The sequence below is a fragment of the Molossus molossus genome, unplaced genomic scaffold, assembly GCF_014108415.1.
Source record: "Molossus molossus isolate mMolMol1 unplaced genomic scaffold, mMolMol1.p scaffold_m16_p_3, whole genome shotgun sequence".
NCBI classification, from domain to species: domain Eukaryota; kingdom Metazoa; phylum Chordata; class Mammalia; order Chiroptera; family Molossidae; genus Molossus; species Molossus molossus.
In genome coordinates this window covers 43,298,294-43,324,788 of record NW_023425366.1, presented here as the reverse complement: position 1 = coordinate 43,324,788, position 26,495 = coordinate 43,298,294, and the positions used below count along the sequence as shown (strand labels likewise).

Genomic DNA, 26,495 nt, shown 5'->3' with positions numbered 1-26,495 from the left:
TAATTTGGCCAAGGGAGCCTTCACTTTATCTCCCTAGAATAGGGTGACCACTGTCTTCTGTAAACATCTGAGGCTAGCACTGAAAAAGGTAATTTAGATCCAAACTTGTTTTTAACTTCATTTACCTTTACTCACCTATGTTCCCAATATATAGGAAAAGGTTAAGTAACGTGTATTTTCATCACTAATTAATTTGCTACAAAAACTCTGTGCAAAGACCTTTCAATATGTACTAAAATGCAAACATATTTTGTTCCAACATTCTTTCCATTCTACACAGCATAGGGTAAAATAATAAAATGAAAAAAACATAATTTTTAAACCTTCACTGGTATACTGATAAATCCTGAGAATATAATAATGAGCATAAAGCCAAATAATTAAGGCTGGTGAATAACTTTGCCATGTTATCCTAGCTTTCAATTTCTAGGCTACTCTCCAGCACCATCAGGATTAGACATTCTCACCTTCTATCACACCAAATATACTTTCACAGGTCAGCTACAAATCTTTTTTCTAGGTGACTGGGCAAGTACATACATACTACACCTAAAACTGAGTCTCACCAAACAGCAGCAGGATTAAAATACAACTGCAACACTCTAGTCTTTGTCTGAGGCCTACAAGATATCTCTCTATACTCTCTGAAGCCAAGCCAAGGGTTTTCTTTTTAACTTCCTTAAACAATCTTCTGTTTAAGGAATTTCAAGTTACTGTCAATATTGTGAACAAATAAGCATATCCGGAAATTTTCTATTAATTTGTAATGATTAATAAAACTAAAAAGGTAAATACTTACCTAAAAAGAAGAAGAAATTGGCAGGAAGTCATTATGTAACTTTTGAGGTTAAGAAAACATTCTTTCTCATAGGATCAAGAAAATCAAATATACATTAAAGAACAAATCTAACTTCCTATTTGTTGAGTACATATATACCTTTGATCTAATGAATTTCTAGAACTGAAAATACAAATTTAAAAGAAACGATTCAGTACTTAAACTCATATGCCAGTTAATATCTGCCTTTGACCATAAAATAAAATGCTTTCCAGTAGGAACAGAAATCTGCTCGTTATCATATAATAAATTTGAGACTATTTAGACAAGACAGTTCTTTAAAGAAGCAGCTAAATCAATACCATTAATTTTAAAACAGAAATCAGACTAAGTTGACATCACAAAATTGGTAATTAGCAATACCAGGAAATGTATTAAGTATCTTTTTTAAAAAATTAAGTGAGTAGAAGAAAAATAAATATAAAGCTACATTAAAAGTCTGGTAAGCCACTGATATACTTCAAAGTATAATGGAAATCATATTTAAGGTTTAATACTCTCATAAGTGCATTTAAATAGTAAACACATTGAAATCAATACAAATGTAACATAAATAAACTGATACACATGGTATATCAATATCTAAATAATAAAGACTAAGGAGGAGGAGAGATCAAATATTATTAACATATCAAAATTGGCAAAAAAGTAGGGAAGAACTATAATAAATTCTGTGAGATTCTGCTTCAAAGTAGGTCGTTACTGAATAGTTTATATTGTATACTTTTTAAAAAGACAAGCTTAAATATAGATAAAGATTCAGTAAGCTAACAAAATAGAACAAATGTCACTCATTCAGAAGATTAATCTTGATGAAACAATATAGGAGTTGTTCTTAAAAAGTTGTAGACCTTGAAGAAAAACTAATTTTGGCTAGGAGAAGGGACCCTCTCACTTCATCTCCCTAGAGTAGGGGGACCGTTGTCTTCTGCAAACATCTCAGCCTAGCAATAAAAAAGACAGATAATCTAGATTCAAACTTGCTTTCTAATCTTATTTGCCTTTATTCACCTATGTTCCCAATGTACAGGAAATGGTTAAATAACATATATTTTCATCACTAATTAATTGGCTACAAAAACTATGAGTAAATCACATGCTAGACATAGTGAATGATATTTTTTGTTTGTTTCAGGGGAATGGGTCCTAGGATATACATTTGGTGAAAGTCAAACAAATTTTAAAAATTTGCCTTTAGGTCATTTGGAGAGTTAATATTTAAATAGTGTGGTCTCAAAGGGCTCTCTGATGAGATGATACTTGAGCAAGAAACTGAATGAAGAGAAGGAATGGTTACTAAATATCTCAGATCAGAAAGTTTCAAGCTGAGGTAAACCAAAGCACGAGGTCTGGAAGAAGAAAGAGCTTGGCATGCTTCCGGGACAGTGAGAGGACACTGTGCCTGGTATGAAGTGAGCAAGAAGAGTAAGGTAGATAACACTTGGCCAAAATATGTAAGGAAGTGCAAGGGTGTGAGGACCAGAGCGCAGAGTGAGGGGCTGCCTCTGGTAGAAGAATGTGGATTCAGATGTAGATAGGGAGATTTGGTAGTGGGTAAATGAGGACCTTCTTTTTGTAATGAAATGGGAAGCAAGGTGATCAGCCAAAAGTGAGAAGAGGGATGAAGATGTTGGGTGTTATTAATTATTAGGAGTCTCTTCCAGGAATAAGAAAATCAACCAAGAAAGGCATTAGAAATAAAACAGCAGCTATTCATTTCCTCTCTGCCCACATTCGCACCTTAGAGCCTACCCTATGCACAGCCCTGGAAGAAATAGCCTTACTGTGCAGCAGACAGGTTTAGGTTTTGCTACACTTAAACCCCAAATAATGTGCTTTAAACAACATGAGGGTCGTTTTATCTCATATGAAAGAAGTCTAGAAATAGGCAATGAAAGCTGGCACAGCGGTTCTATAGTCTTCAAGGACCCAGGCTCCTTCGACCTCACCAATCTGCCATCCATAGCTCCAGCCTGTGTGCATGGCTGTAGCAGCAGGAAGGGATGAAGGAGGGCTAGCCCCTTCCTTCTGGCCATTAAAAATGGCTGTCTGAAATTCTGATACACTTCTGTTTCATCTCATTAGCCAGAATTTTGTCACCAGGTCATACTTAGCTACAAAGGAGACTGGTGAATGTCTTTTAGCTGGGCAGTCATGAGTCTAGCTAACAGTTGGGGTTCATATTACTAAGAAGGGAAGGATAGCTGATGGAACGACTAGCCACCTATGTCACAGCCACAGACCTCATGGCTTTCTAACTCCCTCCACTATCACTATCCCCTCCAATAACAAAACTAAATGGATACCTAACCCAAACAAGCCAATAAGATTCTCTCTCCTGAGAATTTGGATTTGGGGCACAGAAATCATGTCAATTTACTCCTGAAGAGTTGAACTCCAAGAGGTAGCGAGCTACTAAAGCCCTTCAGAGAAAGCACACGATTTCAAGATAGTAGAACAAATGAACAGAGAATAGCAGAAAAACTGAGGTCGCAGAGGCGGAGAGAAAACACAAGTTTCTGACAACCTCCTTAAGTGAAGCCTATAGGCAATTCTTTTATCCAGATTTCACGCAACTCCTCTATTTTATAGAATTCCCTTTACTTGAGTTAATTTGAGTGGGTTTTTATTCCTTACAACCAAAGGATCCTTAAACTATCTAATAAGAAAGTTGTAACTTAATGTTATATGTGTATAAAGTGTTTCTATATCTTCTATGAAACTTGGAAGATAGCCATTGTGTTCTTGTTCTCCCCCATGCCTTGTGTAAAAGTAATTCTAAGATGGAATTTTCTTTAGAATTTTGTACTTTTTTTTTTTTTTTTAAAAAAAGATTTGTTATTGATTTTTAGAGAGAGAGGAAGGAAGAGGGAGAAACATCGATGTGAGAGTGAAACATTGATTGGCTGCCTCCTGCACACCCCCTACTAGAGACTGAGCCTGAAACCCTGGCATGTGCCCTGATGGAGAATTGAACTGGCAGCCTTTTGGTGCACAGAACAATGCCTAACTAATTGAGCCACACCAGCCAGGGCGAGAATTTTGTACTTTTAAAGGTTGTGGGTTTGATTCCTGGTCAGGGCACATACCTAGGTTGTGGTTTGATTCCCAGTCGGGGAGAGTAGAGGAGGCAACTGATAGATGTTTCTCTCTACATCCCACTTCCTCTCTCTCTAAAATCAATTAAAAAACAACAACAGCCCTGGTCGGTTTTGTTCAGTGGTTAGAGCATCGGCCCGCGGACCGGAGAGCCCTGGGTTGGGTTCCCATAATAGCACGAACCTTGGTTGCAGTTTGTCCCCAACCCTGGTTAGACACACTCGATGTGTCTCTCTCACATAGATGTTTCTCTCTTTCTCTTCCTCCCTCTCTCCCTTCCACTCTATCTGAAGGTACATGCAAAAAATGTCCTTGGGTGAGGATAAAAAACAAAAACAAAACAAAACAAAACAAAAAACAACAAAACAAAATCTTATCCTTGGGAGAAGATTAAAATACATAAGTAAATAAAATTCAGATAATGGGGATCATGAATTTTTATTATACCTCTTTTTCTCCTGTCTGCCAGAAAGATAACTAAATTTATTATACAGTCACAGGTATCGACAGCAATTCCTGGTTCAAGTACAGAGACTGTGGTAGACTGCATTACCGTTTCTAATCGTTCACTGTGAAAGGTTTGTACTTCACCATATGGTCATCTCGCTTGGCCATAAGTCTCACTCTGGCCAATTACATGGTGAAGTGATGTACACCACCTCTAAGGAGAAGCTGTAAGAGCTAGCATATGATCCCATCACCACTCTTTACCCTGTGCATGCCTCTCAGAAGGAGGCTGTCTCTCCACCCCAGACCCGATGAAGATGATGTGGAGCACATTCACAGATCCCACCAGAAAGCAGTGAGAGCCAAGGAAACAAACATTGGTTGTTTTAAGCCATTGAGATTTGGGGGTTGTTTGTACCATAGCATACCGTTGCCTAGGATGACTAATAAAGGAAGCAACTGAATGGGAAACAAGTTAGGACATTTACTTATGTACACTACAGGGACACCAGGTACATCAGAATGGACTAACAAGACAGACATGTCTAAGGGCAACACTAGGGCAGCCAGGGTTCCTATCCCAGTGCTGGTCACCACCACTTGGCCAGTCATCTAAACCAGAAACCTAGGCGCCATCTGGAATACATCCTCCTTCACGTCTCCTACATCCCATTGGTTACCTCCTTACTATCTCTCAAATCCATTCCCACAGATACTACCTTAGTCACAACTGTATTACCTCTCCCTTGGGCTGATGTAATAATCTATTAATTTGTCTTTCTGCTTTGGTCTCCTTCCCTTAATCCAGCAATTTTCAACCAGGTTAGAGGAATTTTTATTTTATTTTATTAATTATTTCATGACCATTCTTTTTATTTATTTACTTTTATTTATTTATTTATAATTGTTGAAATTATTACATATGCCCCCCCTTTTCCCCTGTTGACCCCCTCCTTTCTGCTCTCAGCTCCCTCCTGCTTTCTCCAACCTAATGTCTGTGTCCATTGGTTGTGTATATATGCATATGAATTCTCTGGTTTATCGGATTAGAGGAATTTTTAAAACATGCAATACCTGACTATTTAGTCAGGGGCACTGACCTCTTTCCCCTTAGAATGTCAAATAAAAAATACAACAGCCAATACAATAATAGCTGTCCGGTGTGAATGAATCAAAACAATACCTATTTTTTTGTCAGATTGACAAAACATATTATATTTTTTGGTGTGCCACAGAATTTTAATAATTAATTTATATGTGCCAAGAGATGAAACAGGATGAAAATCGCTGCTCTAATCCACCCCTACACTTACATGGAACAATATTTCTAAAATGATGTTACACTTTTGCTAGAAACATTCCACGACAGAGCCATATTTTAGCTGGACACACATTGCCAACCTCTCTCTAGGCTGTGTTAGCTGTGTCAGACCATTGCAGGTTCAAGGACTGGCTTTACCTCTTTACTGCCATAAATCACTCAATCTCCTCAAGTCCAGTTTTCTCATCTGTAATATGAGAATCATAATACAAATTATGATTTGTTGTGGGGGTTTAACTTGAGAAGTTGATTTGGCAAAGTGCTTGGTCACATTATAGAAGAACAATAGACATTTCTGGAATAACAGAACAACTCTCTGACTAAAGCACCTTTGAACATTTCACAGCCCTCGTTTGCTTATACACTAGACACTAAGCAACTGGAAAAGAGACTGAAACTTACTAATCTGAGCATCCTAGGACCAAGCACAGTGCCTGGTACAAAGGAGAAACCCAAAATGTGCAACAGGAAAGTGATTATCTGAAAAGTAGTAAACTCCCTGAAATTAGAGTAAGGGGACAGAAAAAAAAAGGCTAGAAATAGAAAAAAATAAAATCACTTAACTATAATTTTCTGTCAAGTCCTTGTGTAATTTCATGTGTTAACTTAGTGCTAAACAAAGAAGTCTGTGCCTTGGGTGGTCCTTCTCTTCTTCATTTTACTCAAACTATACTTGCCAATTTAATCTACAGGTGAATTCATTAGGAATACTAGGAAGGTAGAAAAGCAATGAACATTTCAAAACTTTTATTTTTTCTTTACTTTTATTCTTGATTGATTTTTAGAGAGAGAGGAAAGGAGAGGGAGAGAGAAATAGAAACATTGATGAGAGAGAACATTAATTGGCCGCCTCCTGCATGCCCCTCACTGGGGATTGGGACCACAACCTGGGCATGTGCCCTGACTGGGAATTGAACCAGCAACTTCTTGGTGCATGGGCTGATGCTCAACCACTGAGCCACACTGGCCGGGCCATTTCAAAAATTTTCAAGATGATTATATATGTTCCAGGGTAGCAAGAGAACACTTCCTCTTAAAGAATGTTTTCCTGCCCTGGCCGGTTTGGCTCAGCGGTTAGAGCGTCGGCCTGCGGTACGGAGAGACCCGGGTTTGGTTCCCGCTAAGGGCACGTACCTCGGCTGCAGTTTGTCCCCGGCCCTGGTCGGTTGTGCGGGTGGCAGCCACTCGATGTGTTCCTTTCACATCAATGTTTCTCTCTCTCTCTCTGTTTCTCTCTCTCCCTCCCACTCTAAAGGATAGAGTGGGATAAAAAAAAGAATGTTTTCCTGCACATACTCTCAATACTAAGTGTCAAGTGTACAATTCCATTCCCAATAAATAATTTATACTGCAAGATCAGCAGATATAACTCTGAGGGTGATGCAAGTCAACACATTCTAGAGAGATGCAAATACCTCTCTTCTCTTGGACAGAGATTCTCCCCCCATTTGCATTTCACTGCTTCCTGTCTGCCTACAAAATCTAATCGGAAAAACAGCAGGGTTGTCATATTTCTGAAGTATGTAACTGAAATTCAAGAATTTTTTGTTTTGTTTCACTTTGAAGGTGATTCCTTGGATATGAATTAAGGTTCTCAATGAACTGACATTTTAAGAGTGGTACTTTAGCCCAGCTGGTGTGGCTCAGTGGATTGAGAGATCCTGGATTGAGAGGTCCTGGCTCGATTCCTGGTCAGGGCACACGCCCGGGACGCGGGCTCGATCCCCAGTTGGAGGTGTGCAGGAGGCAGCCTATCAATGTTTCTCCCTCACATCAATGTTTCTCTCTCTCTCTCTCTAAAAAAAATCAATAAAAAGATAAATAAAAACGGTACTTTATTTAAAACAGCCCAAGAAATGGTTTTGTCCAGAATATCAAAAATTCTTGCTGTAAAGATCCTAACAGAAGAAAAATGGAAGCTTGTCAGAATGACAAATAATGGTGTGATTTATATCATAATGGTTACTATCACAAAATTTTACACATAATAGGTAAAAGCAATAAAATAACCATCTAATCTACATTTGCAGATCATGCAACATTAACTTAAAGAATTTAATTTAATGCTAAAATGTCATTTCTTTTCAATAATGGCTCCCTCAGAGAGGGTTTATCTTATTGGCATTAGGGTGAAAGCTACAACATTGCTGATATTTGACTGTTCTTGACTTACAAAAATGTCAATTTTATTTATTTTGTTTAAAAAGGGCATTCTTTTATAAAAATTTTTTTATTGATTTTAGAGAGAGAGGAAGGGGAAGGGAGAGAGAGAAATATTGATGAGAGAGAAACATCAATCGGCTGCCTTCCGTGCACCCCATGCCAGGAATCGAGCCTTCAACCCAGGCATGCGCCCTGATCAGGAATCGAACTGGAGACCTCTCAGTGCACAGGCTGATGCCCAACCACCTGAGCCACACTAGCCAAGGCAAAAATTGGCAGTTTTATATTTAACCCATTTTTAACCTGGTATTTTGTACTTTTCCTAAACTATATATTGTCTACTTATATTCCATAATTCTTTGCATACACTTCTATTAGAGCACTTCCATACTGAGCTATAGTTAATTATTTATTAATTCTTACTCTTACACTATATCATGCAAGTTCGCAGACAGAAACCATTTCTCCTTTATTTTCATGTCCCAGGAGCCTAGCACCCTCTGGCACACAGGACAGTCACTCGCAACAAGAGTAACATATGTTTGAGAATAGAATGGTCAGGAAAGAACATATAAAAACTGAAAACCAAGTTCTAGTAAATGCAAGCTTCATTAAAATTAGGACTGCTCCAAAGCTTCATATCTACAATTAAACCCAAGTATGTCTTGAAAAGATAATATTTAATTGCAATTTTTCTTTATTCAGAGACCAATTACCCAGTCTCTAGATCTTGTGATTCTTCTCTTCACTCCCTTTTACTGTTTGCTTAAGTACAACATCCTGAGGCAAAGAAGGTGAAAGCAGAAATGCTCTAGCTGTTCAATTTCATTCCTTGCTTGTAAATATTCTGAGGAGATGAAGTGGGGACTTCTTAGAGATGATGATTCTAATGGTTGTTAGAATGTTTGTGGATTTCAATCTTAGTTATTGTAGCCTTTTAAAATTTCTACTATCATTTTAAAATGTGTACTATCTTTCACATTTCTGAAATTTAAATGTTGTTCTGTCTTTTTTAATTTTCTAAAGCAAACAAAATTTATGTACAAAGACAACTCTATACTTCCTAAGTCTAATCATTAAGAAATAGAAACCAGAACACAAAGTGTATTAAAACTAAAAAATTCCCAAAGGCTAAAAGAAAGATTGTTAATGTTTTTTAGAAGGCTAGAAATACTGGGGGGAAATTATTCAAAGTTCCCTAAGAAATTCTAACAAAGGGAGATGTGAGAGACTAAAATTAGCAACAGTTCATCTGGGTGTGCACCCAGGCCACAGGAGGTATTTATGTCTATGATACCTTGCTTCATAGTTTTGTTTTGTTTTTTCCTTTATTGATTTTAGGAAGAGAGGAAGAGAGAGATAGAAACATTGATAAGAGAGAACATCGATTGGCTACCTCCTGCATGCCCTCCACTGGGGATTTGGCCCACACCTGGGCATGTGCCCTGACCGGGAATTGAACCGGCGACTTCTTGGTGCATGGGTCAACACTCAACCACTGGGCCACACAGGCCAGTCTATACCTTACTTCATAATTTAAAGTTCACTCCAACTTATTAGATCTTCAACCTCAACTGCACTATTCATATCTAAATTCCTGATGTTATCATTATAGTAAGACATATTATATTCAGTCAACCTGATATAGCTCATGAGTAAAACACAAATTCTACTTAAATTTAGCAAATAAGAGAGTTGGTTTATGAAAAAGGAACAGTGCTACACTAACTGTTCTAACACTAAAACTAATAATCACTCTATCCTTGAATGGTTAATATCAAATCTTTAATAATTTGCAATTTGATGATATGTGTCAAGATTTCTTTGGTTTATATTTCAATTTGATGAAAAATAATTTAGAAGTAAGAGTAATCACAATAAAATTACCAATGATAGAAATTACACAATAAAAAAAATTTCCATATGACTGTAATCATACAACACACCACCAATTTGTGACTATCTGGTCACTTGTTAATCTGATTTCACAGGCTATTTATTATGAATAAATACACAGATGCTGAAAACAAGTGGGGCAGATGGCTCAATTTGGTTTACATGATTAACTTGCAGCAGCTGAGCTCCACCTACAGGCAAGAAGAGGATTCTTTACAACAGGCTTTAAAATAGAACTTTCCAAAAGAAAACTCCAACTACCCCAAACTTTCTATCAAACTTGAGTGCACATCAGAATAATGGGTTCTTTTCAAAACTTCAAAAATTCTGATTGACTTGATCAGGTGGGGAACCACCTGTTCTCAGTTAATTCAAATATAGAGAAAAGGTTAAAAGACACTGATTTAAATCCTTACCTGCACACATGTTTTAAAATCGTTAGAAATACTCATATACCATTTTCCTTTTTCTAAAATTACTTAATTTCCACTATACCAACCTTATCTTTTTCAAAGATTGAACCTAACTTTAGCTGATATGTCTTTTTTATTTTTTTAATTTTAATATTTTATGATATGAATGTCTTATCCCTGGTTAGACTGCAGAAAAGAAATGAGGTGACACCAGAATCTTTCAAATCCACTTTTATGTTATTCTATACTTTAGAAGTAATCAAGGGAGTGTATGCCTGGTGGGGAGTAAGGTTCTTAACCCTGGATTCATATTAGACTACCTAGAGCACTTTTATAAAGTATTATTGCCCTAAATTAATGTATGTTTCTGGAAGTTAGGAAAGTGGTTGCTATTAGGAGATAAGGGAGGAAGTAACCAGAATGGGGCAAGAGAGACTTCTAGGTAATATCAGTTTAGCTTCTTGATCTGGGTAATGGGTGTACGGGTATATTTGGTTTGTAAAAATTCAGCAAGCTGTATGCTTATGATGTATACACTTTGAAATATAGTTTATTCAGGTATATTCTGTATGTATATGGTACTTCAATTTAAAGTTAAAAAGTAGCCTGGCCAGTGTGGCTCAGTGGATTGAACATCATCCCATAGACTGAGAGGTCCTGGTTCAATTCCTAGTCAGGACACATGCCAGGGTTGAGGGCTTGATCCCCAGTAGGGCATGTGCAGAAGACAGCCAATTGATGTATCTCTCTCACATTGATGTTTCTCTCTTTCTCCTTAAAAAAATCAATAAAAACAAATTTAAAAAATAAATAAAGTTCACTGCAGATCACATGATTCAGAATCTGTGGGAGTGAGACCCAGGCATCTAATATGAACATAATATGAATCCAATGTGCTGTTGGGAGTGAAATCTAGTGAATCTAATGTTTAGTCGAAAGTGAAAACCATTCCTCTAATGAATCACAACTGTATTCATTCACTTATTCACCCACTCATTACATGTGCTTTAATGACCAATTATTATATGCATACTATATCAGACTCAGAGAACATAAAGATAAATAAGACAGTCTCTGAAGGAGCTCAGTCTCAGCAAGGTTTATAGGCAAACTAACAAATCCTATGTGATAAATACCAGCAAGTTACTTACACGATCTGGAGGAGAAAGTGATTTGTCCATAAAAGATTCACTCATTTTTTTTGTTCATTCTTTTACACAAATATTTAGGTACCTATGATGTTTTCCCACAGAGATACAAACAAATGGACACAATCCCTGCCTTCAAGAAAGTTATAAGTACAGAAAGAGGAAAAAAAGTATAACCTAATGTCACATTAACTATCACAGAACTGTGAGAAAGATGCACTAGAAATGCCCTGGGGAGTCAGAGAAGGTACTACCAAGTTGCTGACCTTGGAGTTCAGATGATGTGAATTTGAACTGGTCTAGTAGCAGTGGGGCTAAAAATCAGTATGTCAGAGGAGTACTTCTCAAACTTTAATTATATACAATTCACCTGGGGATCCTGTTAAAATGCAGACTCTGATTTGAAAGTGTGGGGTGGAGCCTGAGACTCAGCATTTCTAAAAAGTTCCCAAGTGACACTAATGCTATTGGTCCACAGATTCCATTTTAAGAATCCGGTTCTAGAGGAAGATGGATTTTGAGAGGACAGATTAAAAAAAATGCCAAATCCACAGCATAGACAACCAAGAAAAACAAATGGGAAAGTAGGCATTACATTTGCCAGTTAAGTGGCCTCAGGGAGAGGAGTTTCAGTGGAGTGATGAGGGGAAGCTAAATGGTGTGTGTTTAGAAAGAAACTGGAAGTTAGGAGGTGAGGACAGGATATAAAATGGAGTGGTTGTATTTTTACCCTTGAATGCTGGGAGATGCTTGATTACATGCTGAAGGAAAGGAACCACTCAAGAGAGAAAACTGAAGACAAAGCAAAGAAGATGGAATCATTTTGAAAGGGTAGAGGAATTCCTTTCCCTTTAAGGTGTAAGGTCTGAAAAGCGTAAGGGTTTAAGTAGAAAGGGATAAGAGTTGAAGAAGTTACTCCTGGTTCACAGAACAGGAAGCCAGGTGCCCAAGGAGAGTGAGATCGAGGTTAAGGTTGAAGTGAGCACCGTGGGGGCTGGGCGATGAAGAAGCATCGCAGACAAAGCGGAGGCTGGACTTGTATTTGGCTGTGTAATTTTGCTCAGCAACATCCAGCAGCCAAGGTGTAGGCTTAGAGAAGGTGGGCTGAACAAGAAAGAGAGAGACTGATGCATTTAGAAAAGGGAGGAGGCAAGGGACCAAAATCCTAAAGAAGAATAAGTATAATGAGAAAAAAGAAAGGAGAGAAGGTGGGAAAAACTTTGGATTTATTTCTCCTGAAACCCTAAATACTCCTCAATGGAACAACTAGAGATATGGCTGAGAATACAATATTAGGGAAAGATTCTACCTTATGTAAATTTTTTGAAAATTATATTGTTAAATACCGTTCCCCAGCTTAAATATTAAGTACCCAACAAACCTGCTGTAGGTTTAACATCCAAAGTGATAAACAGCTTTAACAGATTCCAGATGTTTCTTTACCAATAAAAGCAATGCCAAAAGTTTTCAGTAAAATTATACTTGAATGGCTCCTTGCAGAAAGGGCTGGTAGGCTAGGCTAGGCCCTGATCGCTGCTGCTCGAGTAAGAGCTGCCCAAGGACAACGGAGTGTGCAGACGCGTCCAGATGGAAAGCGTGCGTACAGCAAGAGCAGCGAGCTTCGAACAGATAGTGATTTCACACTGACTCCCTATCCGGCCCGCAGCTATTTCTCTTATAATTCAACTTAGACTGAGCAGTGATTTTCCTTTCAATATAATTATCCTTTTCACCACACTACAATTGTTTAAAACTCTTAGAGGTTTTCTGTTTCTTAACATAAAACTAACTCGAGACAAACTGTAGTAAAGCTAGCATAACTGACCAAACACACTAATGATTTTGGAAATGTTTTTTATTTAAAATAAGTAATAATTAGACAATCATGGAAATTTATAAACAAGAGTGAAAACTGTATTTTCCCTAAGAAATTCTGAACTTTCTCCAGATCTCCTCATTTTTCTTTAATTTTTCTTTGTGGGTAGGGGAGAGAGAGGATGACAGAGGGAGAGAAGATGTGAATATTGAAAATTTGGAAAACAGAACACTTACACATAGATGTCTGGTGTTTATTAAGGCCAATTTGTTGTTGTTTTTGTTAATCCATACCTGAGGATACTTTTCCATTGACTTTTTTAGATAGAGTGGAAGGGAGGGAGGGAGAGAGAAACGTCGATGTGAGAGAGACATGAATTGGTGCCTCCTGAACGACCCTGGCCAGGACCAGGGATCAAACCTACAACCCAGGTATATGCCACTGACTGGAATCGAACCCTCAACCCTTCGTCCACAGGCTGACGGTCAAACTGCTGAGCTAAACCGGCCAGGGCTATTAAGGACAATTTTACCAATTAAGTTTTCTTTAGTTCTTACAGAAACTTCAGCTTTGCTAAATTACAAGTTCTATTAATTAGAGGGTATATAAGTATTTGAAATTGTATTAAGGCCAAGAAGGTAAAATTGAGGACTTAAGGAAACATTTAAACAACAAATATTTTGTTCATTTATTAAAATTCAAGATGTATTTTTTGTCATGTTATAATCCTAATTCATAGTTCTTAAAAATCAGAAAACATTTGTTTTGAATAAGAGAGAGGAAAAAAGGTATCCTTGACTGTCTTAATGATTTGACTACAAGTTACAGAAATGATGAGAGACTCATCAACTCCATTTATATATAAGCATATATATCATCACCAAAATCTTCAGTTACTAATGGCCCAAAGTTAATCAACTATATTAAATTATTCAACATTGACTGCTTATCAGGTGAATACTGCTGGAAAAGATATTTAAAGTAACTTCTAAGTACCATTTTGAATGCAAAAGGTTATACCATCAGTGGAAATGTCTTAGAATTACTTTTCTGGTTACATAAAGAAAAAAAATTAAGGGAGCTAAGCAATGACAACATGAGAATACTTTTTACGTTTTTTATATGAGGTTGAGAAACATAACCCAAAAATAGAATGTTGTTTATACATAGTTATATCTATCTTATCCTCAAATGTAGGCCACCCAAAGAAAACAAATACTATTACTTTTTAAAGCAGTATTTTTTAAAATATATACCATAAAGTTATAATAACAGGATCATGAAGGAGAGTTTTTTCAATTAAGTTGAATTTCAGGGGAATAAAATGTTGAGTCAAAAAACTCAGTAACTTTATCACATTTGCTGAAATTTCTTTTACAGTAACAATGAGATTAGGAGGGGTATATGGTATAAATCAGACTTGAAATGGTATTTAAAAATGGTTTCATGCCCATACACTTTCCTAACCAGTTTTGACAAAATTTACTCACCTAAATCAGAAGATATCTCTTTTCATTCTACACAATTACACTATCGCTCTCGTTGATATTAAAGAAACACAACCTCCCACATCTTGCTAATAGACTGCTTGCCCCATATATAAACATTTGTAGAGTCTTTTAAAGAAGAAATCAGAGAGAAATGAAGTGGAATTTGACTCATAGGATCATTGCTGTAATTACTTTAAAACTGGCCTATTTTCTTTTAGGCTTCCAAATGGGCTAAGTTAGCACAACTAGTAATATATTGAACATTATGAAAATAGTATTTTAAAAAATAAACTGAATAGAGGACTCAATCTGAACTTAAAATGAAGTATGAAAAGGCAAATACCGACACCTAGAAGCACAAGAGTAGACTCACCTGCGGCTGACTGGTTTCTTCTCCACTTCACCCTCACCCGCTGATTTAACATTTGCACCTGGGTCCTTTTTTAACTTTTTTGCAATTCTTTCTCTCATCAGATTCTTCTCATCACTATCAATATTTTCATCATGTTCTCCACTTTCAAATTCTTCATCCTGTAGAAATTGAAAGGGAGTATTTACTGGGCATTCCATTTCCCCTTTCACTTCCAGAGGTCCATCTCAGACTCTCGCTGCATCCTAGGCCAGGTTTGTTTTCTTGTTTTGTTTTGTTTTGAATTAGTAAAGGCTGAAGAATCTGCGAGAGGTGGGAATCTGCTTGGGGTCTGCGCTGCGTCAACTATGGAAGCGTGAGATACCCCAGTCAGAGCTGTTTGCTCAGTTCACAGCCAGCCCCTCTGTACAACAAACTGTGCTCCTCTGTATCGCCAGCACACGTACCTCAAACAGGGATCGATTCAAGTAGAAGAGATGGAGGTGAGACAGCTGAGATTGCTCCCTACAATCTAAGCCACAACAATTACTCCACTTCTCAAAACCCTCCAATAAATCCCAACTGACGCAAGACCCTACACATCCGCACCTCCGTGACATGACCTCCTATGGCTCCATCCCAGCAACACTCGCCAGGTTTGAAGTTGCGGCTCTCTCCAGTCGAGACATTCTGTTCCACAGATCTGCATCACTTGCTTTTTCATCCCCTGCAGATCTCTGTTCAAATGTTACCCTCTCAGTGATACTTATCTTGATCACCCTATTAAACTGGCAGAGCTACTCACCCATCTCCAGTACTCTATTCCCCTTCCCTGTTTTTCCCCCCAAAGCATTTAATTAGTTATGCATTTAATGTCTCTCTAATTAGAGGATGCACTCCATGAGGGCTAATATTCTGGACCATTTTGCCTACTGTTATATCTTCAACTTCCAGAATAGTTCCTAGCATTAACAGAGAAAGCAGTAGAAAGAGAAACGAGGAGGGAAGGAGGATGAAGGGTAGAGAAGCAAGATGCTACTTCAAGAGGATCTTTTTCTGTTGTTTCTCTGATCAGCTGAGTCACAGTAAGGCAAGATTCTTTTTTTTTTATCCTCACCTGAGGACATTTTTCCATTTTCTGTTCAGATAGAGGGGGAGGAAGAGAGAGAAAGAAAAACATTGACATGAAAGGGACACATCGAGTGGCTGCCACCCGCATGACCCAGTCAGGGCCGGGGACAAACTGCAACTGAGGTACGTGCCCTTAGTGGGAACCGAACCCGGGTCTCTCTGGACTGCAGGCCGATGCTCTAACCGCAGGCCGATGCTCTAACCGCTGAGCCAAACCAGTCAGGGCGAGGCAAGATTCTTTTTTTAAAAATTAATTTATTTTACCTCATTGTTGTTTTAATTTGCATCTCTCTGATGACTAGTGATGTTGAGCATTTCTTCATATGTCTCTTAGCCATTTGTATGTCCTGTTTGGAGAGGTGTCTATTTAGTTCCTCTGCCCATTTTTTAATTGGGTTCTTTGTTTTCCTTTTGTTGAGTTGTATGAGTAGTCTATATATATTGGAAATTAACCCCTTATCTGATATATCATTGGCAGTTATGCTCTCCCATACAGTGGGTTGCCTTCCATTTTGATGATTGTACCTTTTGCTGTGCAGAAGCTTTTGAGCCTGATGTACTCCCATGTGTTCATTTTCTCCTTTGTTTCTGTTGCCTTAGGGGATGTATGAGTGAAAATTCTGCTGCGTATGATGTCTGAAATTTTGTTGCCTACATTTTCTTCTAGGATTTACCTTGAGGTAGTGGGCCCTTAGAGCGGTGGTCCTCAAAGTCTGGTCCTTGGATTATATAACATGGATTGTTTATTAAAAAATATAACATCCTAGCCCGCGTCCCAGTCTTTCTGAACTAAATCTCTAGGAATAGAAATTGTGAATGTTTCCAGTGACGTGCTTAAGAAATTCTTTAGCCCTAAAAGTTGATAACCACTGACCTAGGTCTTCCATGTAGTCCTCAGGAGATCTAAAAAGTCCCCTACAAATTCATAAAAATTTTTTGTGTGGATGTAGTATATTTCCTGGGAAGGTCTACAGTTTAAGCCATTGCAAAGGATCAGGGGCACAAAGCAGGCTAGAGACACTATCTTTAGATGACCTCATCCCCACCAAGACCATAAGAGTAGATCTATACTTTTTTTTTAAATCCTCACTCGAGGATATTTTTCCATTGATTTCCAGATAGAATGGAAAGGAGGGAGGGAATGGGAGAGAGAAACACTGATGTGGAAGATACACATGAACTGGTTGTCTCCCGTACTACCAAGGACTGAACTGCAGCCAAGGCACATGCCCTTGACTGGAATTGAACTCGTGACTCTTTGGTCCACGGGCCAACACTCTGACTGCTGAGCCAAACAGGCCACGGCAATCTATACTTTTGTATCAGGTCTTGACACCATCTTCCAGACCCATCTCATGGTTACACAGATGTCTTCAAGTACTCTGACTCTCAAAATGTACAAAATTAACCACATTGTCTTTCATCTTTCTCCCCCTCAAGCCTACTCTTGATTTTGTATCCATCTAACAAATTTCCCAAATCAGAAACCCTGTCATTGTCCTAGACTGTCCTTCTCCCTCACCTCAGAGTATGGCATCAGTCACCTCTTACACTATATATCTTTCAAGTCTCTTTCCCATTTCACAGCTGTGGTCTTATATCAAACTGTCCTCTGTGATAGCTTCCCAAGAGATCTCCTTGATTCCAGTTCTAATGTGTCCTCTATAATATTGCCAACAGCAACCTCACAAAAATGCAAAGTTGACCACAGCACTCTTCTTAACCAATACCTTCTAACTGCTCCTCATTACTTTTAGAATGAAATTCAAACTCCTCCCCATGGCCTGGAGAGCGCTCTGATGTCTGGCTTCACCCACCCTCCAGGCCCAGTCCCTTCTCACTCCCATCACGGCACTCTGCTCACACTGGTCTGCTTTCAGCTCCTCCTGCTTCAGCGCCTTTTCACATGTAGTTTCTTCTACTATCAACACTCTCTCCCCCTGCTCCTCACATAAGGCAGGTTCCTTCTCAAACTTTAACCTCAGCTTGTACTTCCTAAATAAGGCATGGTCACCATGCTGTAGCATTTGCTATTCCCCGAGCTAGAGGAACTGTGCCCTTTACCACATTCTTTTTTGATCTAGTTAACTTCTAATTCTCCTCTAATACATACACAATCATCTCTAGCAGGAAGGTTTTCTGGAACAGGTTAGATATACATCCTTTCTCTAATACACATAGTCATAAAAAAAAAAAAAAAAAACCTCTCTTTTGACTTTGGTAATAGATAAAGCTGTGTTCATGCATAGAAAATTATGTACTTCCTACTGAATTTATACGATGCACAGACCCAATGGGTTTTACATAAAGTGACAAATGAATGACTTGAAAAACTTGATCTCTTATATATAAAGGAAACTCTGCCTTCTGTTTTATCAGCTTTAAGCCAGTACAAACAACCAGTGAAAAAAAGATCACTGAAGTCATGAAAGAGAATCTTCTGAAATGTGTGTATAAGGAAGGAATACTGCTATAAATGAATGATCCAAGTATTTCCCATACATCATGTAGGATACCACACATCAACATTTCAACTTTTAACATAATAAAATAAAATCAATGACAAGTGAATTTTGAGGATTCAAGTAATGTTATATCATAAGGAGAAAAAACAAGCTAGAAATTCATATGTATGATTCCAAATGATTCCAAACATGTAGACACCCTTGAAAGAAAATATTATAATATCAAAATAAATTATATTTTTTAAAATCCTCAAAATTTAAAAAAATTATGTGTATAATTATAAAAGTAATACTTATAACTTTTTAATAAAAAAAATTTATTTTTTAAAAAATGTTGAATTTTCTGTAAATTGTTCAAACTATACTAAAATACTCACATCATCTAAATCTGCTGCATCATCTTTTTCACTACAAAAAAAAATAAGGAAAACAAGTAAATTTTAGCTTCAAAATGAAATAAAATTATTCAATAATCCCCAAATTTAGAATACTTTGCTGAATTAATATTTTAAAAACTTATTTCACCATAGGAATTTCAGAATGCATTCTAGAGTAGACAGAAATATTCTAAAATAAGTCCATTTTTATGAACAGAATAAGAGCTATGCTCCATTAGCACATACACGAAATCAACAGAATTAAAAGAAAAAAGTGCAAACAATAACCGACAACGCTATTTGTATGAACAAAGGGCTGCAGAAAATAATTTCTTCCATTGGCTTTCTTTCATCTGGCTGATGAAACAAATCCTTCAAATACAATGATATCAAGAAAAGACTGTTTTGAAACAGAATTTTTGAAAATGAGTTAAACTCAGTACAATAGTATTTTAGTCCCCCTTTAAGACACTGGCCCAATATATCATGTGCAATTACATGTAACAGTAAGCCATCTTCCCTTCTCAAAGAGAAACAACAAAGACAGAAAGATAGTTTTCTGTTAACTCCTTAAGTATGTAAGAAATAATGCTCAACGGATTGGCCCAAAATGTGGCGACTTTCACAAAACCCTTCAACTCTGATTTCTTTATCCATCCATACCAACTGAGACAAAAATGCTCTACGGAAAAAGTTAGCAAAGCAACTTTGAATTAAACATAGAACTGTTAAAGCCAACAGTTTCCCAGTCTTCAAACTACCCCAAGATTTAAAAGCTTAGCATTAATCTCAGATTGAATTAGTCCCCCGGAGGGAAAGCAGCAGCAGGGAAAGCAGCTCCCATGCGTCTCTCCATAGGCTAGCAGCTCTACTGCCTCCATTACCAAAATGCTTTAGCTTTTTGGCTGGGTTGAAAAAATCTGACTTATGAGGAACAACTATTTACTCCCAAAGAAAGTTAGAAATTATCTGAGCCAGAAAATAAGAACTGAAGGATCACATAAGCACCATACTAACCTCTCAACAACTGGAACAGAACTGAGATGTGGATCATCCTTAAGCAAGTCATGACTACTTTTGCTTTTCCCCTTCATGCTCTAGAAAGGAATATATGATAAATCATGAGTGGGGGGAAAACAGTCTTCCAAACGGACAAGTTAACACTTACATAAAGTCTAGTACTGATAGATGTGGTTAGCAAAAGAAATGTGTTCCTGAAAATTTCAGTATAAAATAAGAATCTAACTGAATTCAGTGAAAGTTTTATTTTAGAAACACCTTTTCTTTAAAATGTGATATATCCTTGACAATGAGTTTATTGATTACTATTTCCAATCACTAAATCCTTATTATGATTTACATACAGCTAAACTAATTCATTTTTGTGCCAGATATTAAAGCTCAGAAGATAAATCACAAGAAGAATTTGAAATAAATGTACACTATGGTCCTTCAAATACACTCTTTACATTGCAGAGGATCACTTTTAAAACGTGCCAAGCAGCCAGATGAGCACCCTATGAGGTACTTACTACTGAACAAAGAAAACGTGCATGTGGAAGAGCCTCCAAGCACGAGACTCATCAATGACCAAATATTTATGAAATCCTTTCCTTTCAAAGTCTGTGTTCTCAATAAATGTATATTTTAGTAGAGAAATAAGACACAGGGAGACATAAGAAGAACTATAAAATAAACCCTACTACTGGTATTAAGTGCACACTTTGTGCCAGGCACCGCACTACAGTACAGTATTCCTACCCCTCATTCCCTCCCCTCCTCAAATGAAAATACATATGTGGGCATTATCATCCCCATTTAACAGACGGGGGAAAAGAATTAGATTATGTAACTTACTGGAAGTCACAATGCTAGTCACTATTAGAGGACCCAGGATTTAGATCTAAGTCTGTCTCACAAGAATATACCAAAAATGTAAGATATCTATTTTTTTGCCTAGAGGCCCCTAGAGACCCAGAACACTGGCCGGTTTCGGAGCTGCAGGCCATCCTACAGACTTCCCCACCACAGGGTGGGCCAACTTCAAAGGTATACCCTGAGATGGGAAACTGCTCACTGCCCCTACCCCTCAACTAATCAGCTAGTGCAAACAGTAAGAGGTTAGAGTTGAAGAAGAATAACTTCTACTTATTTTGAAATAAAATTTTATTTTGAAAAATTCATTTCAAAATATGTTAATTGAAATTTTAAAATGTCAGATACAGAGAGATGAAACTATCTGCCTTAAGCCTCATTCACCACTGTTTAACAATTTTGAAAACAGCCTTCTAAATTTAATAGGTCTTACTTTGAGGTAAATATATGCCTTCTGATATATATTTCATAGTATAAATAAAAATAGAACAAAATATTCTTACTTTATTCTCAAAACTGGTAAATTCGTCTATCAATATAACTTTGTTTCTGGGTGAGAAAAAAAGCCTTATTACTGGATCTGAAGTAAAAATGTTTACATCTTAAAGTGAGAGAAATATTATATGTATCACTGTTGTGGATGTGGCAAGATTTAATCACTATTTTAAAATCTAACTATTGAGATGCTTTTATAACAAACCTACCATTTAACTTGCTTCATGAAAAATACTTGTCCGATTATAAGTTTTCATTTAAAAATTTGTATACACTAAGATTCAGGAGTAAACAAAACCAATACAGACATCTGAAAGAGGCTATTATTTAAGGAAGCAATACAAAGGGGGAATCTTCCAGACAAAAACCTTTCAAATATTTGAAGTCTAGGATCACCTTTTCACTTCTCCAAATATATCTGGTTCCTCAAGCATTCCCCACGTGAGATGGTTCCTGGTATCACCCCCATCCTCCTCATGACCCTCCCAGCCTCTGGATACAGCTAGTTGGTCAGTATCCTTCCTAAATGTGTTCAGAAGTGAACAAAATGCTGCAAATGTGAGCCCCAAAATGCAAAGAATGTTAAATTCCTTATTCCAGAGACCTTACTCTTAATAATTCAACCAGGATTTACAGGCTATTAAGTCTTGTACCTATTCAGTTGACTTCATTAAACTGAAGTATAGAATTTACATGTGCTCCTATTACATTTCAACTTATTAGTTCAAATAATCAGGCACAGATTGACAACAAAGCACTCTTTGGGAAGAAGTATTCAATCAGCGATAAATCCATCTGACTGTACTATCTCCCAGATCACATTTCCTCAAGTTGTCCACAAGAATATCATGAGAGACTCTGACAATGTGCTTTCCTGAACTCAAGATGTGTTACTATGGCACCCCCCTATCATGCGATCCTATCAAAGAGGAAATGAAGTCAGTCTGGAAAGTCACTTAACCAGAGTCTTAGTTTCCCCATCTATAAAGAAAGGAAGTTGGACTAGATCCCTCTGAGCTATAAAATTCTATTATTCTAAAAGAGATTTTTATCAGGTAGTAGAAAGATACTGAAATAAATAATGAAGGAAAGCTAACCCATGTGGGAGAGGCGCCTGTCAGGAAGAAATGAGCGGGGTGAAGCTGCGTCTGTAATCCCACACTGATAATCCATAAACCAGAGGGGACTCTATCTTGTTTCTCCTTTCACATAAAGGAAAGCCTCAATTCAGACTTTACCAATTATTAACTTGTGATGTTAGACTGGTTCTGGAATAAAGCTTAACACTGTGGAGTCACTGAAAAAAGAAACTTGATAAGCAAATGAATAATGAAACAATTATTTTCAAGTCCTCTAGAAATATTTAGTTTCATGCAACCACTAAAACTGCAAATTGCTCTCAGTCATTGTAAAAGACACTTACTTGACTCTTTCTAGTTATTACATACATTTCAGAACAGTAAGGCTAAATTTTAAAAAATATATATTCTATCTGCCAGACTTTTCTAACATTCAGGCTAGCCTTTCCTTTTCTTATCAAGGTTTCATTTTACCCAGAGGTAAAATGTACTTGAATGGTGCTCATAGTCTGAAGAACAGTACAAAAGCAAAATAAACAAAATACACTTCCATTTCAATCCCTCTTGAACTTTTATCATGCCCTCTAGAGACATTTTCTTTCCTCTATGCCAGTAAATTTCAATGATTTTTGTTGTTGTTCTATTTTCTCAAGCTAAATTTATCTATGGCTCTATTGTAATGAACAGACAAAACAGCTAAGTTCTGCAGGGCAAAGACTCTGCAGTGTGTCAAGATGCACTCCCATGTGGAGAATGGGTTGCTGATGGGTGATGCTGCACAGGTGCACAAACAACCATGCTCTCTAAGGCTGCTCAGGCTACTATCTAGGACCCTATGGGAGTGCTCAGGATGGACACCAGGCCAGTTGTCATGAGCTTATGGCTTCCTACCCCGGAAAGCTGAACTGCTGGGGAAGTTTCTCCCCAGCCCTCCAGATTGCTTGAGAATGAGGGTGGCAACTTCTGCATACTAGTTATAATCATATTAGAAATTGTTTGATACTCATTAGCTCTCTGAGAATAAAATACAAATTTCAACAGAGTATATTGTTTACTTGAAGACATCTAAGTTTCAAAAACATTTACAAGATTGCATAATATACCAATGTAAGTATATACATAGCCTACTCTAAATGGTACATATTATTTCCATGTTACAAAGATAAATATTGAGGCTCAGGGAGACTAAGTTACCCAAAGTCACCAAGTACCAGTGGAAAGTGAAGTGCCAACATAAGTTTGTATGACCTTAAATTTATGCTATCTCTACTCCAACATCCTCTCACACAAAGGTGATACAAAGCACCATCAAGGAGTCCACACCCTGGAACTCCCCACACACAATAAGGCAGCCAGAAAAGGTATAAGTTTCAGCAGTACACAGTGAGAACGAGTCATAGGTTCTTATATAATAAAGCAAAAAGAATGTTTTTAAAACGAAAATGTAAGGATCACAAGAAAGGCAAACATTAGATCAGAAAAAGAAAAAAATTATAAAAAAGTGGAAATGACATTTAGAAAAGATGGTATTTTAGGTGTTTAAAATAATATGACTGATATCCAGAGGTGGGACAGGACACTTTAGGTAAGGAGAAGAACACAAACAAAGACACACACACACAAAAGGGAAAATACAAGGCATTTATATAAAACAGCAAACAGTTCAGATCTGCTAACACAGTGTTTCCTACATTTCCCTGATAAGAATTACAGGGAATTCAATAAAAGTACAGCTTCCCAGGCCCCCACCCTTGTTAATTCTGATTCACAGGTCTGAGATGCGGCCTAGAAATTTAATTTTTTTGAAAGCACTATAAGTGATTTTTATCAACAGAAGTTTAAGTATAAGGCTGCTCTGGCGGGTTTTGCTCAGTGGTTAGAGCATTGCCCTTGGACCAAAGAGTCCAGGGTTCAATTCCCAGTCAAGGGCACATACCTCATTTGTGGGTTCAATCCCCAACCTGGTCGGGGACATGCAGGAGGCAACCAATCCATGTGTCTCTCTCACATAGGTGTTTCTCTCTCTCTCCCTCCCTCCCACTCTGTCTGAAAAGACCAGTAGAAAATATCCTTGGGTGAGAACTTAAAAAAAAAAGTATGAGGCAAAAAGACAGAGCTGGCAAAGGGGAGTCATGAATGCAGAAGCTTGAAATAACAGGCCAAAGAACTTGGCCTTCTTTCTACAGTCAGCAGAAAGACACTCTAACATCTTACTGAAGCTTCAGGAAGACTATTCTGATAGTAATGAGCGGAAAGAAAAGAAGAGAAGGGAGATGGCAGACCAGCCTGTAGATTATACCACAGCCAAGGCTAGAGATAGAGCCTGAGATAGCAGCAAAATAAATCAAAAGAAAAAAATAGATTTGAGATATACCATGAATGAAAAATTAGTAGAACAGTACAACTAACTGGTTGTGCAGAATAAAAATAAGAAAAAAGTCAGAACTTAATCTAAAATACTTTAGAGGATACCGATACCAGGGAATAGAAAGAAAAGTCACAGGATAGGAAGAATTTTGAGAAGAAAAGATAATGAATTAAGCCTTGGCCAGCGCTTGGGTAACTAGTGGGATATTCAAATAGAGAGATGTCCAGTAAGCAGCTAAAGGATGATGAGTAAGTCAGCTGAGAGAGAGAGATTTGAAAGTCAAAAACAAAAACCTCATAATATTATCACATAGCCCACCCCATTAAAGAGTCAGATAAGAGAAATATGATGACACAACACTAGGGTTATACTACTCGTTTGCAAATGGACTATAGGGTGCAATTTTCTTGGCAAAGAGGAAAGCATTTACTTAGTGTTTTTACCGTTTGAGTGTTTTTCAGGTCTAAGAACAAACATAAAGAGCAAGCTGGCATTATCCATGGTGGTATCCCTTCACATACCAATCTTGTAGCAAGCACAAAGTGCTTTTGGAGTGTTGAGTTTACTATGTTCAGTGTAAGTTAAACATATCATTTTTTTCACTTTGTGTAATAGTAAGCAACAGAAGGATCAGCTTTAAACATTTCACACATGCTGCTGTTACAAACAGACAACATTTAAACTAATTTCCCAGTAAAGTCAATCTCAAAGTAATTGTGAACAAAACTTACTTTAGACCAGATATTTAATTCAACAAAAAGACTGACAGAAAAAAACTTCTTTGTCCTACTCTCGATCTCCAAGTCCGCTCAATCTAGAATCCAGGGGAGGACGTGGGCCCGTTCCACTGGGCTGCCTTACACCCCAGAATGCTGTGCTACCAGTGAAACTTCTCACCAGCCTTTTATTTATTTATTTTTTTAATTTTTAAAAATTACTTTTATTAATTTATTTTTGTTACAGATATTTCTTCTTTTTTCCCCACTGACACCCTCCTCCCAGTTCCCCCACCCCACCCCACCCACCCCGTCCCCAGCTTTGTTGTCTATGTCCACTGGGTACGCATACATGCATATAAGTTCTGTGGTTTATCTCTTCCCTCCCCCAACCTCCTCTTCTGAGGTTTATCAGTCTGTACCCTACTTCTATGTCTCTGGATCTATTTTGTTCATCAGTTTTTTTGGTTCATTATATTCCACAAATAAGTGAGATCATGTGATATTTGTCTTTCTCTGCTTGGCTTGTTTCGCTTAGGATACTACTCTCCAGTCCCTCCATGTCGTCTCAAAGGATAAGAGATCTTTCTTTCTTACAGCTGCATAGTACTCCATTGTGTAAATGTATGACAGCTTTTTTATCCACTCATCTATTGATGGACATTTGGCTATTTCCAGATCTTAGCTACTGTAAATAGTGCTGCTATGAACATAGAGGTACATACATTCTTTCTGATTGGTGTTTCAGGCTCTTTAGAGTAAAATCCTAGAAGTGGGATCACTGGGTCAAATGGCAATTCAATTTTAATTTTTTGAGGAAACACCATAGTGTTTTCCATAGTGGCTGCACCAGTCTACATTCCCACCAGCAGTGTGCTAGAGTCCCCTTTTTTCCACACTCTCACTAGCACTTGTTGTTTGATGATTTGTTGATGGCAGCCATTCTAACAGGTGTGAGGTGATACTTCATTCTTGTTTTAATTTACATCTCTCTGATGATAAGTGACGT

The 26,495-nt window shown here is 37.5% G+C and overlaps 1 protein-coding gene across 4 annotated transcripts in view; it reads right to left on the bottom strand.

The window, feature by feature from the left end:
- CWC27 (CWC27 spliceosome associated cyclophilin) overlaps positions 1–26,495 on the bottom strand; it is a 187,965-nt gene that overhangs the window by 130,496 nt on the left and 30,974 nt on the right. For all 4 annotated transcript variants that reach the window (XM_036280302.1, XM_036280301.1, XM_036280303.1 and 1 more), the window contains exons 8-10: positions 19,971–20,050; positions 18,954–18,984; positions 15,005–15,162 (exon numbers count right to left, since the gene is read on the bottom strand). In XM_036280302.1, the coding sequence (XP_036136195.1) occupies positions 15,005–15,162; positions 18,954–18,984; positions 19,971–20,050 (269 nt within the window). The remainder of the gene's footprint in view (positions 1–15,004; positions 15,163–18,953; positions 18,985–19,970; positions 20,051–26,495) is intronic.